Raw genomic sequence first — 17470 nt, 5'->3', positions numbered from 1 at the left:
CACATACACAAGCACGGAAGCTGAACAATGCTCTACTCAATGATACTTTGGTCGAGGAAGAAATAAGGAAAGAAATCAAAGACATTTTAGAATTTAATTAAAATGAAGCCACAACATATGCAAATTTACGGGACACAATGAAAGCAGTGCTAAAAGGAAAACTCATAGCCTCCAAAAAGAAACTGGAGAGAGCATACATTAGCAGCTTAACAGCACACTAGAAAGCTGTAGAAGAGAGGAGTAGAAGGTAGGAAATCATCAAACTCAGGGCTGAAAACAACCAAGTAGAAAGAAAAAGAACCATACAAAGAATCAACAAAACCAAGAGTTGGTTCTTTGAGAAAAATCAACAAGATAGATAAACCTTTAGCCAGTCTAACTGGAGGACACAGAGACAGTATACAAATTAACAAAATCAGAAATGAAAAGGGAGATATAGCAGAAACTGAGGAAATTCAAAAAAATCATCATATCCTACTACAAAGCCTATATTCACCACAACTAGAAAATCTGGATGAAATGAACAATTTCCTAGACAGATACTAAAGGTCACATGTTTTAAGTCAGCACAGTAGCTACATCAGCAAGTTGGGCCTTATTTTTTCATTCTTTATTTATCTAAGTCTAAACTGCAATCCAATATTGTTCTTAAACATCACAAAAAACAGGAATCACTGAATGTTGGAGGCTGGGGATGGTGATTTTCATGAATCATTAGATTAAATGGAGAGATAATCTGTAAAATATTACAATGATTATTTACTTAATAATTTATCAAATAATATCAGGAATTAGAGTGAAGAACACATGCTTGTAAAGGGTTGGGTGCTAGGATCTCTGACATGTTAATGAAGGGAACAAATTACCAGATAAAATAGAACTAAATACTGAGATCCATGGTATAATAGAATGATAACTGTTAGGATCTTCCTGAATATCTGAATTTTTTTAAATGGCATAAGTGTTCTTAACACTCACACACACTCTCTCTCTCTCTCTCACACACACACACACACTCACAAAATGTGAAGTAATGAAAGGTGCTGTTAAGCAGCTTTGGATAATTATTTCACAGTAAATATATGTATATCTCATAATAAATATGTGTGCATCAAGCCAGATGTTTAAATATATATAATTTTACTTCTCAATGTAATGTCAATAAATCCAATGATATATTAAAAACAGAAACACAAATCAAAAGAACACATCATACTATGGCATGAGTAAAAGAAACCTTGGGAAGTTGGCAGAAAGCTGCATGTGTGCCTAAAAGGGACTCTGTATGCTCTTTGGCACATAGAAAACTTTCAATGGAAGTTCATTTTATGACAGAGTAGGTGGATAAATACACAAGGACCTATGCATAGCCATTAGCTGCCCACCTAAATTCTGTGAACAGCTCTTCTGTTTGTAGAACTTCCCAGGTGTCCATGTAATGGTGGATAACAATGAAATCAAATGCCCATGGAGAATGTAGGATTCATAAGTGTATTTTCTTCATCTGACAAATTGAGTTCTGTTTGTCGCTGCAGCGGATATCATTCCAGCCCCATCCAATATTATAACGATAATTTATCATAACACATTTTTCATCATCATTGTTGGGCTCATTTTGGTGCCAGAATCTGAAAGGGAGGAAAGAGCATCAGGGTGTTTCCTACAATAAAGCTTGAAAAGAGGAAGCAAGAAGAAGCAAGCCTGAGGATGAGGTTGGAATTTATGGAGATCAGATTCAAGTAAGTACAAATCAGTCGTTCTCCATCACCCATATCTGACATCTGCATAACAGGGCCCACAGAACTTAATGTTTTCTTATTACTCTCATGTTTTAATAAAGTTTTTCCATTAAACAAAAGAACTGTTTTAGAGACTGGAGAACTAGATGAAATCTGTAGATAATCTGTTTATCTCTGTCATCAAAAACAAATAATTTAAAATTCCACAGTCCTAGTTGTCTTTTCTGAAAATTGAGAACAATAATCTCATTGTTGCAAGATATTTGGTCACATTGTGACCCCAAGATAATTAACTGGAAAAACCTGTTTCTAGCTGTAGTGTGGCAGAGTCTTTATTCCAAGAGCTTTCTGTTTATTGTAAAAACTTGTAGTTTTGCACAGTCCTAGCACACATCTTTAATACAAGAGATTTCTGTAATAGGGACTTTAAAAAATAAAAAAAAAAAAAAAAAAAGGGGCCTGGCAGTGGTGGCGCACGCCTTTAGTCCCAGCACTTGGGAGGCAGAGGCAGGCAGATTTCTGAGTTCAAGGCCAGCCTGGTCTACAAAGTGAGTTCCAGGACAGTCAGGGCTACACAGAGAAACCCTGTCTTGAAAAAAAACAAAAACAAAAACAAAAAAAAAAAAACAAAAACAAAAACAAAAACAAAACAAAACAAAAAGTTCAGAATAGAAAGGTAGACAAACAACCAGTTGACAGTGAATGAACATAAGAAAATAACATTGAGAGTGAGAAGTAGTCTGGAGGATAGATACAAAGATGCACAGAAAGTAAAGGAAGAACGTTGAGTTCATACAGTATTTAAAACAGTATGGAAAAGGGACTTTTTCCTTCTGGGACATGGGATGAGTAAGGTCAACTGGGTGCTTTCTCTTCCTCTCTGGGAGAGCAGGACTTCATTTACCATCTCGCTCCTGAGTCTTCATTGGTAAATTCAAATGTTTGCGATTTGTTTTAAAATACAACAACTGCATATTTTTCGAATCAGCTAACAGAATAAAATATGGCAACATACTAAGGTAGTAAGAGATTTTAAGTCATTACATAAATATGAAACACAACCACATCATATTGAGGATTCTTGATTTATAAGAAATAATCAGTTATGACATTGACATCAATTTTTCTTATTAAGATATAAATGAGGGCTAGCAATCACAAAAGAATACACATGGAATGCAATCTCTCATAAGTGGATATTAATTAGCCCAGAATCCCTGAATACCCAAGGCACAAATCGCATAACAAATGACTCCCATGAAGAAGTATGGAGAGGGTCCTGATCCTGGAAAGGATTGATCTAGCATTGGAGGGGAATATAAGGACAGAGAAAAAGGAGGGAGGTGATTGGAGAAACGAAGGAGAGAAGAAGGTTTATGGGACATATGGGGAGGGGGGATCCGGGAAAGGGGAAATCATTTGGAATGTAAACAAAGAATATAGAAAATAAAAATATTAAAAAAAAGAAAGAGAGAAAGAAAGCATACTGAGCAAGCTATGGAGAATGAGCCAGTAAAAAAAAAAAGAAAGAAAGAAAGAAAAATAAATGAGGGCTAGAGAGGTGGATCAGGTGAAAAGATTGCTTGCTGCTTTTTCAAAAAAAATTGAGGGTTCTCTTCCCAAAACTCATATTATCCAGGTCCTACCACATGAATCACCCAGCTCCAGGGGATCCAATGCACTATTATGGGATCCACAGACATCCAAATACACAGAGTAGACCTCACAGAAATACACATATAGAAGCATGAATAAACATAAATTAAAGTCTATTTTTGAGATGTAGATTGAAAAATTGAAAGCAATATAAAACATCAAGGTATAAGGACATTGATTGGGTCCTCTTGTTTCTTATATTCTACAACCTTCAAATTGAATTACTTCATTTCTACTGAGAATATTAATAATGTATGTCTCATAGGACTCCTATGATAAATAATAGGGGAGTAAAAATTACTACATCTCTAGCAGTTACACCAGTAGGGAACAACTGTAGTTTCATAACCAACAAGTGAAACACCCCAAATTCTCCTCATGCTACAGGACCCAGGAATTCTCTGTGTAAGTCTAGACTCACGTGGCACTCTCATTGTATGGTGTCTGATCAACCCATCTCCATTGTCCATGACCTGTATCCCACAACCCAATAAAATAAGCAGCATTTCTTCTCAGGGTCCCAGTGATGAAATCCTAAGGGGAAACAAAGATACAACTGGACTGAGCGATTCCTTTTCTGTTACAACATTTCTTATAAGACCTTTTAAAAATGATTTCAATGAAACAAAATTACAGGGTTCAATATGACACACAAATGCAAATACATAATAATCAAATCCAACTTCATCTCTCTGGTCCTTTGAATAGTTTTCAAATTTTAGATTAATATCAATAATTGTACATTGTAGAGGTGCACTGTGATGTTTTGGCTGATATTTTCTGGTTACACAGAAATGAGAATAAAAAGGATCAAGGAATAGAAGAGCCTCTCCACTCCAGGAGCACACACATCCTCCACCGTGGGGTGTATGTCTCTCTCCTGCTTCAGGAGTAGACTCCCTGCCACCAGGAGTGCACTTCTCCCCTGCTCCACCTTCCATCCCAAGCCCACAACTGCACATCTCCTCCAGATTATCAGGACACTTTCAAAGTCATGACTCATGTTTTCACGATTCTACAAACAATCTCTTTCCATGATTATAGTGAATTCTCATCTCAGACTCACTCCACTCCTTTCTTCACCAACACCATTCTTGACAGTTGTGAATGAGAGAATTTGATGCATCAAATCATTCCCCACTCATAACTTCAGATAATACATTTCTGATGGCTGGTCATGACCCTGCCAATTGGATGCTGTTTCCCTGCACCCTTTTCTTTTAGGTAGTTGATTCTACAGGAAGCATTAGAGTGCTGAAACCACAAATTGGTCTTTCAAGCAGAAGCATTTTGCCCTCCCTCCAACCTCAGGTGTTGTATTTCTGATGCCATGGTTCCTCCCTTGGAAGTTGTTTAGTTGCACTTAAGAGGGACCAAGATATAGAGGGCAAAGGCTGAAGCCACTATTCCTGCCTATCTGGTGGAAAGCCTTCTGCCACAGCACCAATAGTCAATGCAACAAAATTCCCTCTCAGCAGAAACAGGCAAACAGCATACTGGGCCCAGGCCATCAGTCTCTCCCAGCATGCACCTGCTCTTCCTTGCTATGGATCACCACCAGATGAGCACCCTTGTCGGAGCACTTCTCCTCACTCATGTTCCAAGATGCTGATGAAGTGTCTGTGGGAATCAAGTAGCAGTAGGAACCAAAAGGCTTCCAATCCTTTGGGCAACAGCTCCAGACTTTGTATTGGGGGGGGGGAGGAGAGAAAATGTAAATGCAATAAAGTAATAAATGCAAATGTAATAAAGTAATCCTAAAAGCTAGTCATGTGCAGAGACTACATGAAAGTTGGGACTCCCAACTGCTACCAGATGCAGCAAGAGTCCCTTAGCCTCAGGTACCAAGATACCGAAGTCTACCTCAATTATCTCTAATGTCAGGACCTTTGTCCATCTGAGGTGCTGTTAGGAAAATCCAGAAAAATGGAGTGTAAAGAACACCCAGACTCTGAGGATTTAAAAAAAAAAATCATCTAGGTCTCACAAAAATATTACAAAGATTCTAAAAATAAATGTAAAATAGAATGCCTAAGGAAGGTAAAAAATGCTAATAAAAATCTAATGTATTTAAATACAATTCTTTGTATCTGTAACTATGTTTTTTTGTTTTAAAATTGATAAGTATTTAATAGAATAATCTTTTTAAAATCTTGTCATTATAGCAGAATGAGGATGAGAGAATTCAGTTAACCTGAGAAACAAAAACCATAGAAATTGAATTTAATAGCAGAGGCAAAACAGACATAAAAATGGAAGAGAGAGAGAGAGACAGAGAGAGAGAGAAAGAGAGAGAGAGAGAGAGAGAGAGAGAGAGAGAGAGAGAAAGAGAGAGAGAGAGAAAGAAAGAAAGAAAGAAAGAAAGAAAGAAAGAAAGAAAGAAAGAAAGAAAGAAAGAAAGAAAGAAAGAAAGGAGGAAAGAAAGGAAGGAAGGAAGGAAGGAAGGAAGGAAGGAAGGAAGGAAGGAAGGAAGGAAGGAAGGGGAGGGGAGGAAGGAAGGGCAATCTATCATGATCTTTATACTGCTCATAATAAATAAAAGAGTTGTAAAAGACATGAAAAATTAAACAAAGAATTGAGAATCACATTGTCGCAGATATATAGAGATATATTCACAAACACATATATATCCTTATGTGTTTAAATGGAAACCAAGAATATCAAAGAGATGGGAAAACATCAGAAAATGGGAGGAGATGGAAGAATGAATAACAAGACCATGCAAAGTTAAGTGACTTACACCAAGGATATCCAAAGAATCATTAGGTCATGCTTTATAAACCTATATTCCATAAAATTGCAAAAAGAAATGGTTAAGTTTCAAAATAAATACCACTTACCAAAATTAACAAAATAGGAGAATAATTTAAATGGACCTACAAAACCTAAGAAAACAGCCCAGTATCTTGGTGTTCTTGGAAGACTCCTAACAGTAGAGTGGGGTTGTCTCTGACACTTTGCGTGCTGTTGGGACCATTTTCTTCTACCTAGATTACTTTGTTCAACCTTGATATGAGGTCTGGTACAAAGTCCTACTGCAGCTTGTTATGCCAGGTTCTATGGATATCCCTGCGAGGCTTCCTTTTTTTGGAGGTAAACAGAGGAGGTGTGGATCTGGGAGAGAAGAGAAGTAGGAGGCAGTGGCTAGGAGGAGTGAATGGACGGGAACCAGTGATTGCAATGTATTATAAGATAGAAGAATAAATAAAAAAGAAAGGAAGAAAAAGAGGAGGGATGGAGGAAGGAACAGAGGGAAGAGAGAGAGAGAGAGAGAGAGAGAGAGAGAGAGAGATTTATGTGAAACTATTACACTCTATAGCAACAATCAAAGTTTTAGGTACATTATTTCTTACCTTCCATCATTGAAACATCTTTCACGCAGTTCAATTCACTGGGAATTATATTTTTTTTGGCTATTTTCTCTTCAAGAACTTGAGAGTACTTTTGAAAATAAGCTGGAAGAAAACAACCAAAACCACTCATTATTCATGATAAAAGCATGCCTTTCTATGTTTATATTTACTGGTATAAATATCTAGAACATCCATATTGCAGAAGTAGGCAAAGCCCGACTACAATTCCCATCACCCTATAGTCAACGGAATCCTCAGCCTCCTAATTTGAAACCACAGGTACTTTGCAGAACTCACAGAAACATGAGTGACTTAAAAGGCAGGATGGGTCTGTTATCATGGTTCTAAAGGGAGTGAGCCATACCCTTCAATGCTGAGTGTAAGATGACAATGCTAATTCTTCCAGGGGATGAAGCAGGGATAAATACTCATATTTACTACCTTTGCCTTAGGAAGAAAAGGAGTTAAGTAATTCTGAGTAGCTATAGGAGGTTATTTCAGAATGTGAAGTGAGAATAAAACCACAAGTATCTACAGGGCATGGCTTTCTTGCTTAAACTCTCTTCGTTTTGACTGACATACTCCTCCATGGACCACACTCCCACTCTGTCCTTTTAAAACTCACTGGCCTCCTCCTCTAGAACTGAGTTTCCTCGCTTTCCTGCCTATGTTGTCCTTGTTATGCCATCACATTTGCTTCCTCCATTTCTCCAACGCCAGTTTTGAAACAGATCATCAGTCATATCCCAGGGCACCCGTTAGTCATCTTGTTATTGCACATAAGCTCAGTTCTCTTCCCCGCTTCGGTCTTTAGACCATGCTCTGTCTTGGTTTTGCCTCACATTTCGGCTATCACTTCTTGATGTCTTTTATAACCTCTTGTTTATAATCTCCATCTACCCATTCAAAATTTAACACTTCCTACAGCCCTGTCATTATTCTTCCTTCTCATACAAACTCTTCCTGAGTGAGATCACATATTGCTATGGAATTGTTTGTCTGCTGCTTATTTGCATGAGATTTTATGCTCACTAAACACAATCACATTAGGTTCAAATCAGTATGTCTAAAATTGAAGTCAACGTCTACCAACTTAAACCTATGGCTTATATATTCGATACCTCTTTGAATAATTTCATGGTATCTGAGTTTACATCATCAAAGTAAATGCAAAATCACATTTTATTTCTTGGACCTCTTAATCCCTAATCTCGATAATCATCAAATATCTATTTCCTTCGTCCTTTACACTTTAAATCTCAAAACTGCCTCATTTCATGTTCTCCAGACACTTACCTCACTATTGGGTTACAAATTAGGCCTCACATTTCTCTCTTTGCCCTAAAGATTCTATTTTCAGACTCCTGAAAAAGCAGGAGTCTATAATCTAAATGTGGTTATACCAATTCTCTATTTAAAATGGTACAGCAGTTCTTCATGGAATTGATGTTTTGCAAAAAATTACCACAATTTTTAACTTCTGTGTCCACACACCATTGCAATGTGATTTTGCAAGTGTTCCCATTTAAATTTTAAAAAAGTGAGGTCTTCTGCAAGAGCTGGCCTAGAGGATATGCAAAATCAGCTCCGATCTACTCTCCAGTTAAATTTGTGGAGAGCCTGGCTCAGGGCCACCCTCACCCTTGGAAATCTCTAGCTGCCCTGTAACCAAACCCAGGCCCTCCTAAGGACTCACATAAAGGTAAGCCAGACTGTCAGTCACTGCAGCTGGCCTCCTCTTCCTCAGAGCCTGAGGTGCCTGGACTGGCAACTGACCACATACAGATGCCTATGTTCAGCTAGGACCAGAGGAGCTGTGGATATCAGCCTAAATTGCCAAACCATGGAAGCATAAGATAAATAAGTATGTGGATTATTTCATTACATTGATACCAATTAGTTAAGTAGAAAACAATACTTGATTAAACTACATTCTTTAGGAGAAATAACTTTTTCATAAGGGGGCATAGCATGCGCTCTGCATCCTGCTTGTGTCTACCTAGAGAAATGTCACTTCTTCACCTAGCTCTGTGTATTTCAGCCACTGATGCTTCAGTTTCGTCCCTCTGCAACATTCTTGGTGCCCACAGTTCTAGATGTCACCTCTTTTAGTAAAGCTATTACAACACAACACTTCCTGAACAACACTGAGATACTAGTTTATTTTTTATCAGATATAGTCTTTATACATAGCTCAGGATAGCTCCACACTTACTGTCTAACACCCTGAGTAACTGGGATACTAGGAGTGTACCATTAAACATGGCTGACATTGACTTTCCTCTAAATTTCTTGAGAACAGAGTCTGTGTTTTTCCTGGACCAGGCCTGACACATCATCTGACAAACAATAATATATGCTAGTACTATGTTAATACTATTACTTTTTTCTTAGTGATCAAATAAATGAGTAAAACATCCTAAATATACTACTTTTCATGCATTTTTAAATTTTTCATACATTTTCAAATCATTGTTGAACAGAAATCCACCCATTTGCTCCGGTTGCTTTTAGATTTCTCATAATACTGTCCAGGAGAGAAGTAGCTAGGAACTAACTGAAGAACTCTTCTTGGATAATTTCTTCCTAGTCCACAAGCTCACATTAGATGAAGGAGCCCTGTACACATACAGTTTGACACCTTGCTGCCAGTGAGAAAATGTAGATTTGACCTCCTAGTCAAATAAAGACAACCTCACACATACACTCATAAATGTGATTTAGTTTCTTTACTGAGAATGGATTCCATTTTCCCCCAAGACAACAGCTAAATTCAAGGACAAAGGGAAAGTCACAATGGAATCCCTTGAAATAATTTTCCACAAAGAATATTTCTTCTTCATATTTCCACTAACTGGCAACTGCTGCAGTGGAAACTCTCTTCATCTAAGACAGACATGGCCCACTGACTTGTTTGGGATACTTACTGATAAAAGCAACTAAGAATGTGATTGCCAGCAGCAGGAGAAGTATCATCAGGGATATAAAAAGCAGCATGAGGGTACCAGGCTTACTTAGATGATGGATAGGTTTCTCTCTGGAAGCTAGAAGGAAAAGAACATTCATTTCATGAGAAGTAAGTTACATCCTTGTTTCTTTTTTTTCCATGCTCCTCTTCATTTTCCTCCATGACACATAATTACTAATACCAGAAACATTTAAAACAATGAAAAATTGCAAAAACTTATACTGTTGAAATAACTGGTATTAATATTTTGAGATCTGAAATATATTGAATTTGTGTGCATATACATATATGTACATATTTATACAAATATATGTGAATATATTACAAAAATATTAATGTCTTTTCATTGAGAGTTTTGTTTCTTTATGTGTATGGGTTTTTTTTTTTTGGTTTTGGCTTGTTTGTTTGCTTTTGGTGATGGAAGTTGTAAAGAGCTAGGATCTCTCTATGTAGTCTTGGATGGTCTGCAACTCATTATGTAGATGATACTGGCTTCAAATCCTCAGTGATCCTCCTGCCTCTGCTTCCTGAGTGCTAGAATTAGATCACATGTGGCCCTTTCAGCAAGTGTTAAAGTATGTATATATAATATCTTTTCCCACATAAACACTGTCACCTGCTCTACAACTTTTCTGTACATCAACATTGTAAATATACATTCAGATAAATGTATTTTCATGGTATTCTTTACTGTGGTTGCAGTACTGTATATTTAAATAATTTCCAGACTATCCAACTATTAAAGACAAATATACAATAAGAGATAAATATTTCTAATCATAGTCCATGTCTTTAGCATACTGTCAGTCTGCTAGCCACCATGACATGGCTGGAAACCTTCCTGGATGTAGGTACAGTTTAATAGCAGAGCAACTGCCTGTCAAGTGAGAATTTTTGTTCTGATCTATAGTGTAAAAGAAAAAAGTTCCTTCAAGATAAAAGTTCCAAACACAGAAACAGTTTTCATGAAGTTACAGAATACTGTCAAACATAGAGGGAAGAACTCACTATTAAACAATATGATTTAATCTCCAGAAAAATACATGCATTTATGTTCATTTATATAGAGCAGGAAATGCAGCAAGATTCAAGGAATAGTTTCTGTAAATGACAAGAGCAAAAACCATACCAAGAAAGTCTTTCCTTCCCACTATATAATTCTACAGCTCTTCAAGTCAATATACAGTTTAAACAGCTGAGACTCCAGTAAAATACCTGAAGGGAGCACTCAAAGAATCATTCACAAATACCGCCTAACTTTGTGAATGGCCATTCCTTTATCCTCCCGTCTACATTAAGTACAGACAGGGATTTTTGTTTTGTTTTACCTGCAGGAGATTCTGAGTAGGTGCGCAAGGAGTTGGATTCATTCTTGAACTTCACTTCTGCATAAGTGATTTCTGAAGCCATATCAAGAAAAGATCTGCCTCCGTCAGAAAGAGAACCTCGTTCCTTCTCTAAGGCTCTGTGGTATAGGAGAACCAATCATTGCGATAAGCTGTCATATTGCACAATTATATGAAAGAAGAGGCATGTCTCACTAGGATGAACCAGATGAGTATGAAAAACACACACACACACACACAGCGCAGAATCACCCAGGGCACACAAAGGAGATGCAACCTCTTAATAGAAAAAAATAAGAATCATAACCCTCAAACCCACTCAGCAAGGTATGCAAGTACTGCAAAGTGGGAACTCAAAGGGGGAAGGAAAGAAATAGGAAGGAGGGAAAAGAGGAACCATGCTATTAGAGAACTCTGTCTTAAGACACTCAAAGCAAACATAAATTCGTGCAGTTCTATATGCAAATGTGGTTTCCAGCAAAACAGACGACATGAGCAAACACTTAAGGCACAACATTGGTTTCGACTGAATAAGCAAAATGTGATACCACATTCTAGAGAACCACTGGCCCTCACCATTGTGTTGGTTCCCACTTTTCTCTCAGCTGCCTACAGTGTGGGGAAAGCAAGGCTCACATCCTGTTTCTTCTGAAGCTGCTCCTCTGAGCACTCTGCCTCCTGCCACAGGTTCATAACTAGCTGCATGAAAGTGAGGGACTCTCCGCTCACTTTACTACTGGCCACATCCAGAGCTCCTGAAACAGCTCTGGATAGTAGATGTGGGAGGACTCTGTCCTCTCCTTGGGCTTCTCTTCTCTTAATCCCTGTGCCCCTCAGCACAAGTGGGTGCTCACTGCACTGTTGAAAATAGTTGGGAGAATTAAATGTGTCACCGTGTAAAAAGGGACACTTACATTAGTTTCTGAGGATGGGATGATTTGAGTCCCTCCCACAGACATCTTCCAGCTCATAGCCACATGTTCAACCTTCAGTTCTTCCAAAGACTTCCCCTCTTTGAGTTTCCTTTAGCTATTTCCATGTTCTTACACATAATGAGCAAATAGCACATGCATGCATAAGAAACATACACACAGAGTTTGTGTTTATTATTTTTCTCTTGCTTTTATATCCAAGCACACTGAAAACCATGGGTTCATACTATTATCCCCGTTTTAATATAAAGCCTCAGCTTTCATTTTATTTCCCAAATTTAGCATTGCTAATCTACATCTATGAGTAAAAACAAATCTACACTCATTATCTCTATCTCAAACTCCCAAGTGATAATTTCTTGGATGCTACTCAACTCTTTCCCACAATTTCGCTCACCAACCCCAGGTCAAGTCTGTGTCCCCTAAAGTGATGCCTTCCTCCCTTAAGCTGGATGTTCCCACACAAGTTCAGACACCTTGCTGAAGTTCTGACACCCTGGCTGAGGAAAGCCTCCTTTACTCAACATGCACTCTGACTCCTGCTGCTGTTTCTGGGGAGATCCCACTCAGTCTTCTTGGGGTTTTAGCACTCCACCAAGGTTACCTTGATGGGCAGAGCCCTTATCACTCTGGAAGGTATTGAGTGGCCACACAGCGATATCCCACCAGGCAGAGAGCATCCTGACCTAGCCATTCTCTGAAGCTCACACCATTTCTGCATCTTCATAGACACCTCATCCTACTTGATAGCTAACACCCAATGCGAGGTCATCCACAACTAGGCAAGAATACTCTCTTTACCTTCATAGATAGTACTGAGCTTTCCACCATGCATACTCTTTAACCATGGCTAGTCTACCCTTTGCAAAGAAACTTGTAGTGAGAATTTTGGAATTTTGGTTTCCTTACAAAACACGTAAACATAAGAATATGTTCATTTTAATCCCAGTTGTTGGAATATGTGGTTGCTTCAAACTTTGCATAGCAGCTGATTGTGGTTAACCTCATGCTCCAATGGTTGTGTGATTGTTCCACCTGTAGATAGTTTCTACAGTTGTGTCATGTTTAGAATTCTGGAAACTTTTCAGAGAGTATATAAATTCTAGAGCCACCACAGGCAAGGTTGGTGGATGGTGGTGTGGGATGGTGGAGGGGGTTGCAGGTTTTTAGTAATCATACTCAAAGCGGAAACAAGTAAGACATTAGATTCAAGGATCTTTCTCTTGTTTGCATCTCGCTTTTCCTACTATCTACTTATAGGGGATGAAATGATGGGGAGCAGAGATAAAGGGTGGTGGAAAAAGCAAACCCAAAAAGCAGCAAAGATGTGCAACAAGTGGTACCTCAGTCTGGGGATCAAAATTCGAAGGACAAAAAAAAAATGGGAAAATTGATATCATGGGTGGGGAATTATGGATACTTTGTTTTAAGAAGCCAGCAAAATATTTATTGCAGCTGAAACTGATGGGATGTCTCCACTTTACTCCCAGGGGGATTCTCTCTTTTTTCTTTTCCTTCTTCATCTATTTTGTTTCAGAAAAGTTTAAAAAACTGGCTGAGGAATTGCAAAAAAATTGTGGCTTGAAATGGAGAGCATAAAAAAGAGGTAAGGGAGAGCAAAAGGGGTCAGTCTACTCCCTTGTTTCAGAAAGGATTGTAGAGTTGGCTGTGCAGCTAGAAAAACTGTGGGTGGATTTGGAAGCAGAGAGGAGTGAGGAGCACTGAAAAGGGAAAACAGGGGGCTGGAGAGATGGCTCAGCAGTTATGAGCACTAACTGTTCTTCCAGCGGTCCTGAGTTCAACTCTCAGCAACCACATGGTGGCTCACAACAATCTGTAATGGGATCTGATGCCTTCTTCTGGTGTGTCTGAAGACAGCTACTGTGTACTCATAAAATAAATCTTTAAAAAAAGAAAGAAAGAAAGAAAGAAAGAAAGAAAGAAAGAAAGAAAGAAAGAAAGAAAGAAAGAAAGAAAGAAAGAAAGAAAGAAAAGGGAAAACAAAAAGGCTTAAGTCTGTGGTATGAACCAGACAATGGGAATTTCCTGAAAGAAGAAAGGGACTTGCCAGAGGGTGGATGGGTCAGTGAAAAGCTGAAAACACAGCACTACCATCTGATGCAGCAGACCATTTTGAGAGAAATGGTTAATCTCTAACTGTGCTGCCAGAGTGGGAGAAGGGGCAGCCCGGGGTTATGAGACCACCTCAGCTTTCTCCAAATTTATACAACTAATTCCTGGTAATGGTATGGAACAAGGTTATGACAAGATAGGGTGGCATCCCATAGAAATGATAGCTTCAATGCATTTTGAAGAAGTCATGATTTCATATGACTGTACTCAATTTATATGAAACAAATACCAAATAACTGGATTACTCAAAATATAATTAGTGCCCCAAACTGGAAGTGATTGGTAACAGCTGTACTAGAAGCTAGACTGAAGTTCTAACCTGGTGGTCAGAAGAAGCAGCAAATATTGAACAGTGAAATAGTGCTAGGGAAATGAATATAGAAAAAAATCAGTTACTTGGTGAAGGTTGATATTCTGATATAAAATGAACAGACTCAATTTGATGATGATACTATAGAACAATGTTGTTTAGCAGCTTTAAGACCTTAAGATAAAATTGGGGAGACCTGAAAAAGTATCCACCTTATTTACTAAGATTTTAAGACTCTGATTTCCATAATAAAAAATAAACATCTTCTGACAAGCACAGCCTTGCCAGTTGTTTCCAGTCCCAAGGAAGGAGGACCACTATGGACAATGATTCAAGAATAGCCGAGTAACACACCGATGCACAAGTAGTTTTTCATTCCTTTAACTGTTGAAATGGAAAAGGCTCAAAAACTCTAACTCTATCACCCTGCAGATCAATCTGTTGTATAACTGGAAATCCAATATGAAATCCCTGATTATCATGTCCTCTCTTAGTAGCCTCTTTCAAGGTCTCTTGAAAGGGAGATAAAAGCTTCTACAAAAGCTGTCTTCCAGCTTTCTCACTATTGCTGTAACTGGCAACTCTGTTTCTGGAGTTTTACTAGCTCTCAGCTTTGGAATCTACTCTGATGCTCCCAAGACCTCTCCTTCAGTTTGTCAAGCCTGTAACTTCTGCACTCGCACAGTCAATGAAGCAAAATTGGTTTTAATCTCCAAACTTCCTCTTTAACTAACTTGTCCTTAGAAGGAATTTTGAGTACTGCCAAGGCAACAGGGACAAACAATTCTCCTCCCTATGATATTGAACAGCTTCCTCTTCCAGCAGCTCAGCCTCCTACACTCCTAGGGTCTCTTCATAAAGCCGCAGCTCAAATCCTGGTTCTGTATACAGAGGTTCAACTCTTGTTCTGGTTCTGTATTCAGAGGTCTCACATCTAAACTATGTCTAATCAAGGTGTAGAGACTGAAAGTGTGTACAGGCATTTTTCCTGGTCCATGCACATCATAACAGTTTTGAAGTCTTTTCCCAAAGTTTTTCCAGGTCGCTAAATTTATTATACCTTCCTCAGGAAAGAGACGACAGGCCTTCTCTACAAAATCTAAGAAGTTATGTAATTGCTGTTACCACACTTTAGCCCCACAGGTGCAAAGCAATTCTTAAACATTTGTACAAAAAGCATTTGGCCATTTTCATTTCCCATTTTATTTCTATTTTCTTTTTCTTATATCTTTTACTTCTTCAGACTTCCCTTACTTTTTCAGAGCCGGCTTATCTACGTTTTCCTACATCTTATACTGCTGAGAAATTCTCACTGCACTTTTAACCTTTTCTGAGCACTCGCTTTTTCCACACTATCTACCACTTGATCCCCAAACTCTCAGAGCCCCACTGTTCCAGCACATCCTATACCAGACCATCAGCACAAGTCAAACAGTCCTCTGAGGGGAGAGTGAGCTAGTAGAAACAATGGCTGATACACATAGGATATCAGTCCTATGTGAAGGTCTCCCTGTTCCTTCCACCAAGATAAAATATATTCAGCTGCTGGCCTTGACACCCAAATTTATCTCCTCTTAGAATTTCATGCATCAGCAAGCCAGGAAATCTGGCTTCCCACAGAACATCCTGCCAGGCCAGCAAACCATGACCTGTTTTGATCCTGCCTAGCAGGCAAAATGGCTCCCAACACAAAACCATGCCTCTGCTAGAACATGAGGCAAATAAATCATGGTTAGCTGCTGATGACAGTCTGAAGAAAGCACAAATACTTATATCCCTACACCTTGGATTAAAATAAAAACATATTGTTACAATACTTTTTTGTTCCTTAAAGAAACAAAAATTGCAGAATTGTCACTACAGCAATAGGTACCCAGGGTCTTAGCTCACTGCTGGCTGGCTAGAAGACTTGAGTCCCAGATGAAGTGGATAAAAGGTTACAGTCAAAATGCCAACAAGGGGCAAACTGTTATGTATTGTCCAAGTTCCTCCTATGTCTCATTGGCCCTTGCCCTATAGGGAGGGATAACAGCTTGAAGAGGTCTTGTGATAAGGTAAGTGGAAACCCCAAAACTTTTGTAACTATCAAAATGCCTAAAGTCTCAAAATCATGGATTCTTGTATCTTCTCCTGCACTGACATTTGCTGTTTAAGGGTGGCCAGCCCACCATACACATACTAGCAGTGTGACATTCTTGTTCCAATCCTGCTAGCCAGTCCCCAAACTTGTCACACACAGAGACACCTCACACTTTGGGAAGCCTGTGGTCTGTGACTGAGGTCTGTGACTGCAGATTCCTGGGACATCATGTGATAAAACCCCTTGATAGTCTTGCTTGTCTAGGGATACAGCAAGGCTCAACAACAGTGCCTGGACCACGCTTGTCCACAGGAGAAAGCAAAGGAAATTATGGGATAGTTTTATTATGTTCTATTGTGTTTGGTTTGTTTTATTAAGACACTGTGGCTATTTAACCCAGACCAAGCATCGTTGAATTCATGATCCTCCTGCTCTGCCTCCTGAGTGATAGGATTAGAGATGTGACACCTATGTAGGCTTAATTTCCTTAAACCCTACTTTTAATAAGGATTTTTAAATACTCCAATCCCAATTCTAGCACAGTGTAGAAATGTAGGGGAGAAAAGATGGTGAATAGAACAAGGGGATATGGACCTGTTTAGAATTAGTTCTTTGAGGCAATTCCGATCTCTGTTTGTCAGGATACCAGCAGTCCAGTTCAGTAGTGTCAGGGTGCCCAACACAAATCAGCACCCATGGCATGATCCAGCAGAAACTGCCCAGCCTCAGTTGAATAAACACAAGTCAGAAGGATCAACTAGGACCAGCCAGGAGGCCAGGCGTTCTCTGCCATGCCTCTCACAACAAAGTGTAGGCCAATGAAGTGAAGACCAACAAAGTGCTACAAAGGTAGCTATGCAAACATGCCATCACTGTCCGTTAAGGTCTATTTATACTCACTCTGCACATCACTATCCGCCCACAGATCTTGCTATCTTTCTTCAGTAAACATC

General features: G+C 38.8%; 1 protein-coding gene across 1 annotated transcript; it reads right to left on the bottom strand.

Annotated features, from left to right (window-relative positions):
* Window positions 1-1123: 1123 nt before the first annotated feature.
* Window positions 1124-11340, bottom strand: LOC127679162 (C-type lectin domain family 4 member A-like). Its single transcript, XM_052174791.1, has 6 exons — window positions 11045-11340; window positions 9676-9792; window positions 6749-6850; window positions 4927-5078; window positions 3817-3929; window positions 1124-1628 (listed from the first exon to the last, which is right to left on the bottom strand). Exons 1-6 carry the CDS (start codon window positions 11124-11126, stop codon window positions 1484-1486), a joined length of 711 nt encoding a protein of 236 aa, XP_052030751.1. The 5' UTR covers window positions 11127-11340; the 3' UTR covers window positions 1124-1483.
* Between the last annotated feature and the right edge of the window lie 6130 nt (window positions 11341-17470).

Source organism: Apodemus sylvaticus, chromosome 2 (assembly GCF_947179515.1).
Source record: "Apodemus sylvaticus chromosome 2, mApoSyl1.1, whole genome shotgun sequence".
In the NCBI taxonomy this organism is placed as follows: Eukaryota; Metazoa; Chordata; class Mammalia; order Rodentia; family Muridae; genus Apodemus; species Apodemus sylvaticus.
Note: the sequence above shows the minus strand (reverse complement) of the source record. Positions and strands in the feature narration are given on the sequence as shown.

Bases quoted from the DNA above. Each gene is read 5' to 3' on its own strand.
- LOC127679162 (XM_052174791.1), bottom strand. From the start codon at position 11,126: ATGGCTTCAGAAATCACTTATGCAGAAGTGAAGTTCAAGAATGAATCC. The intron at 3,930-4,926 runs GTGCATGCTGGG...GTTTCCCCTTAG, and splicing joins TCCATAGCAAGGAAGAGCAG to GATTTCATCACTGGGACCCT. The intron at 1,629-3,816 runs GTGAGTCTAGAC...CCTCCCTTTCAG, and splicing joins CCATACAATGAGAGTGCCAC to ATTCTGGCACCAAAATGAGC.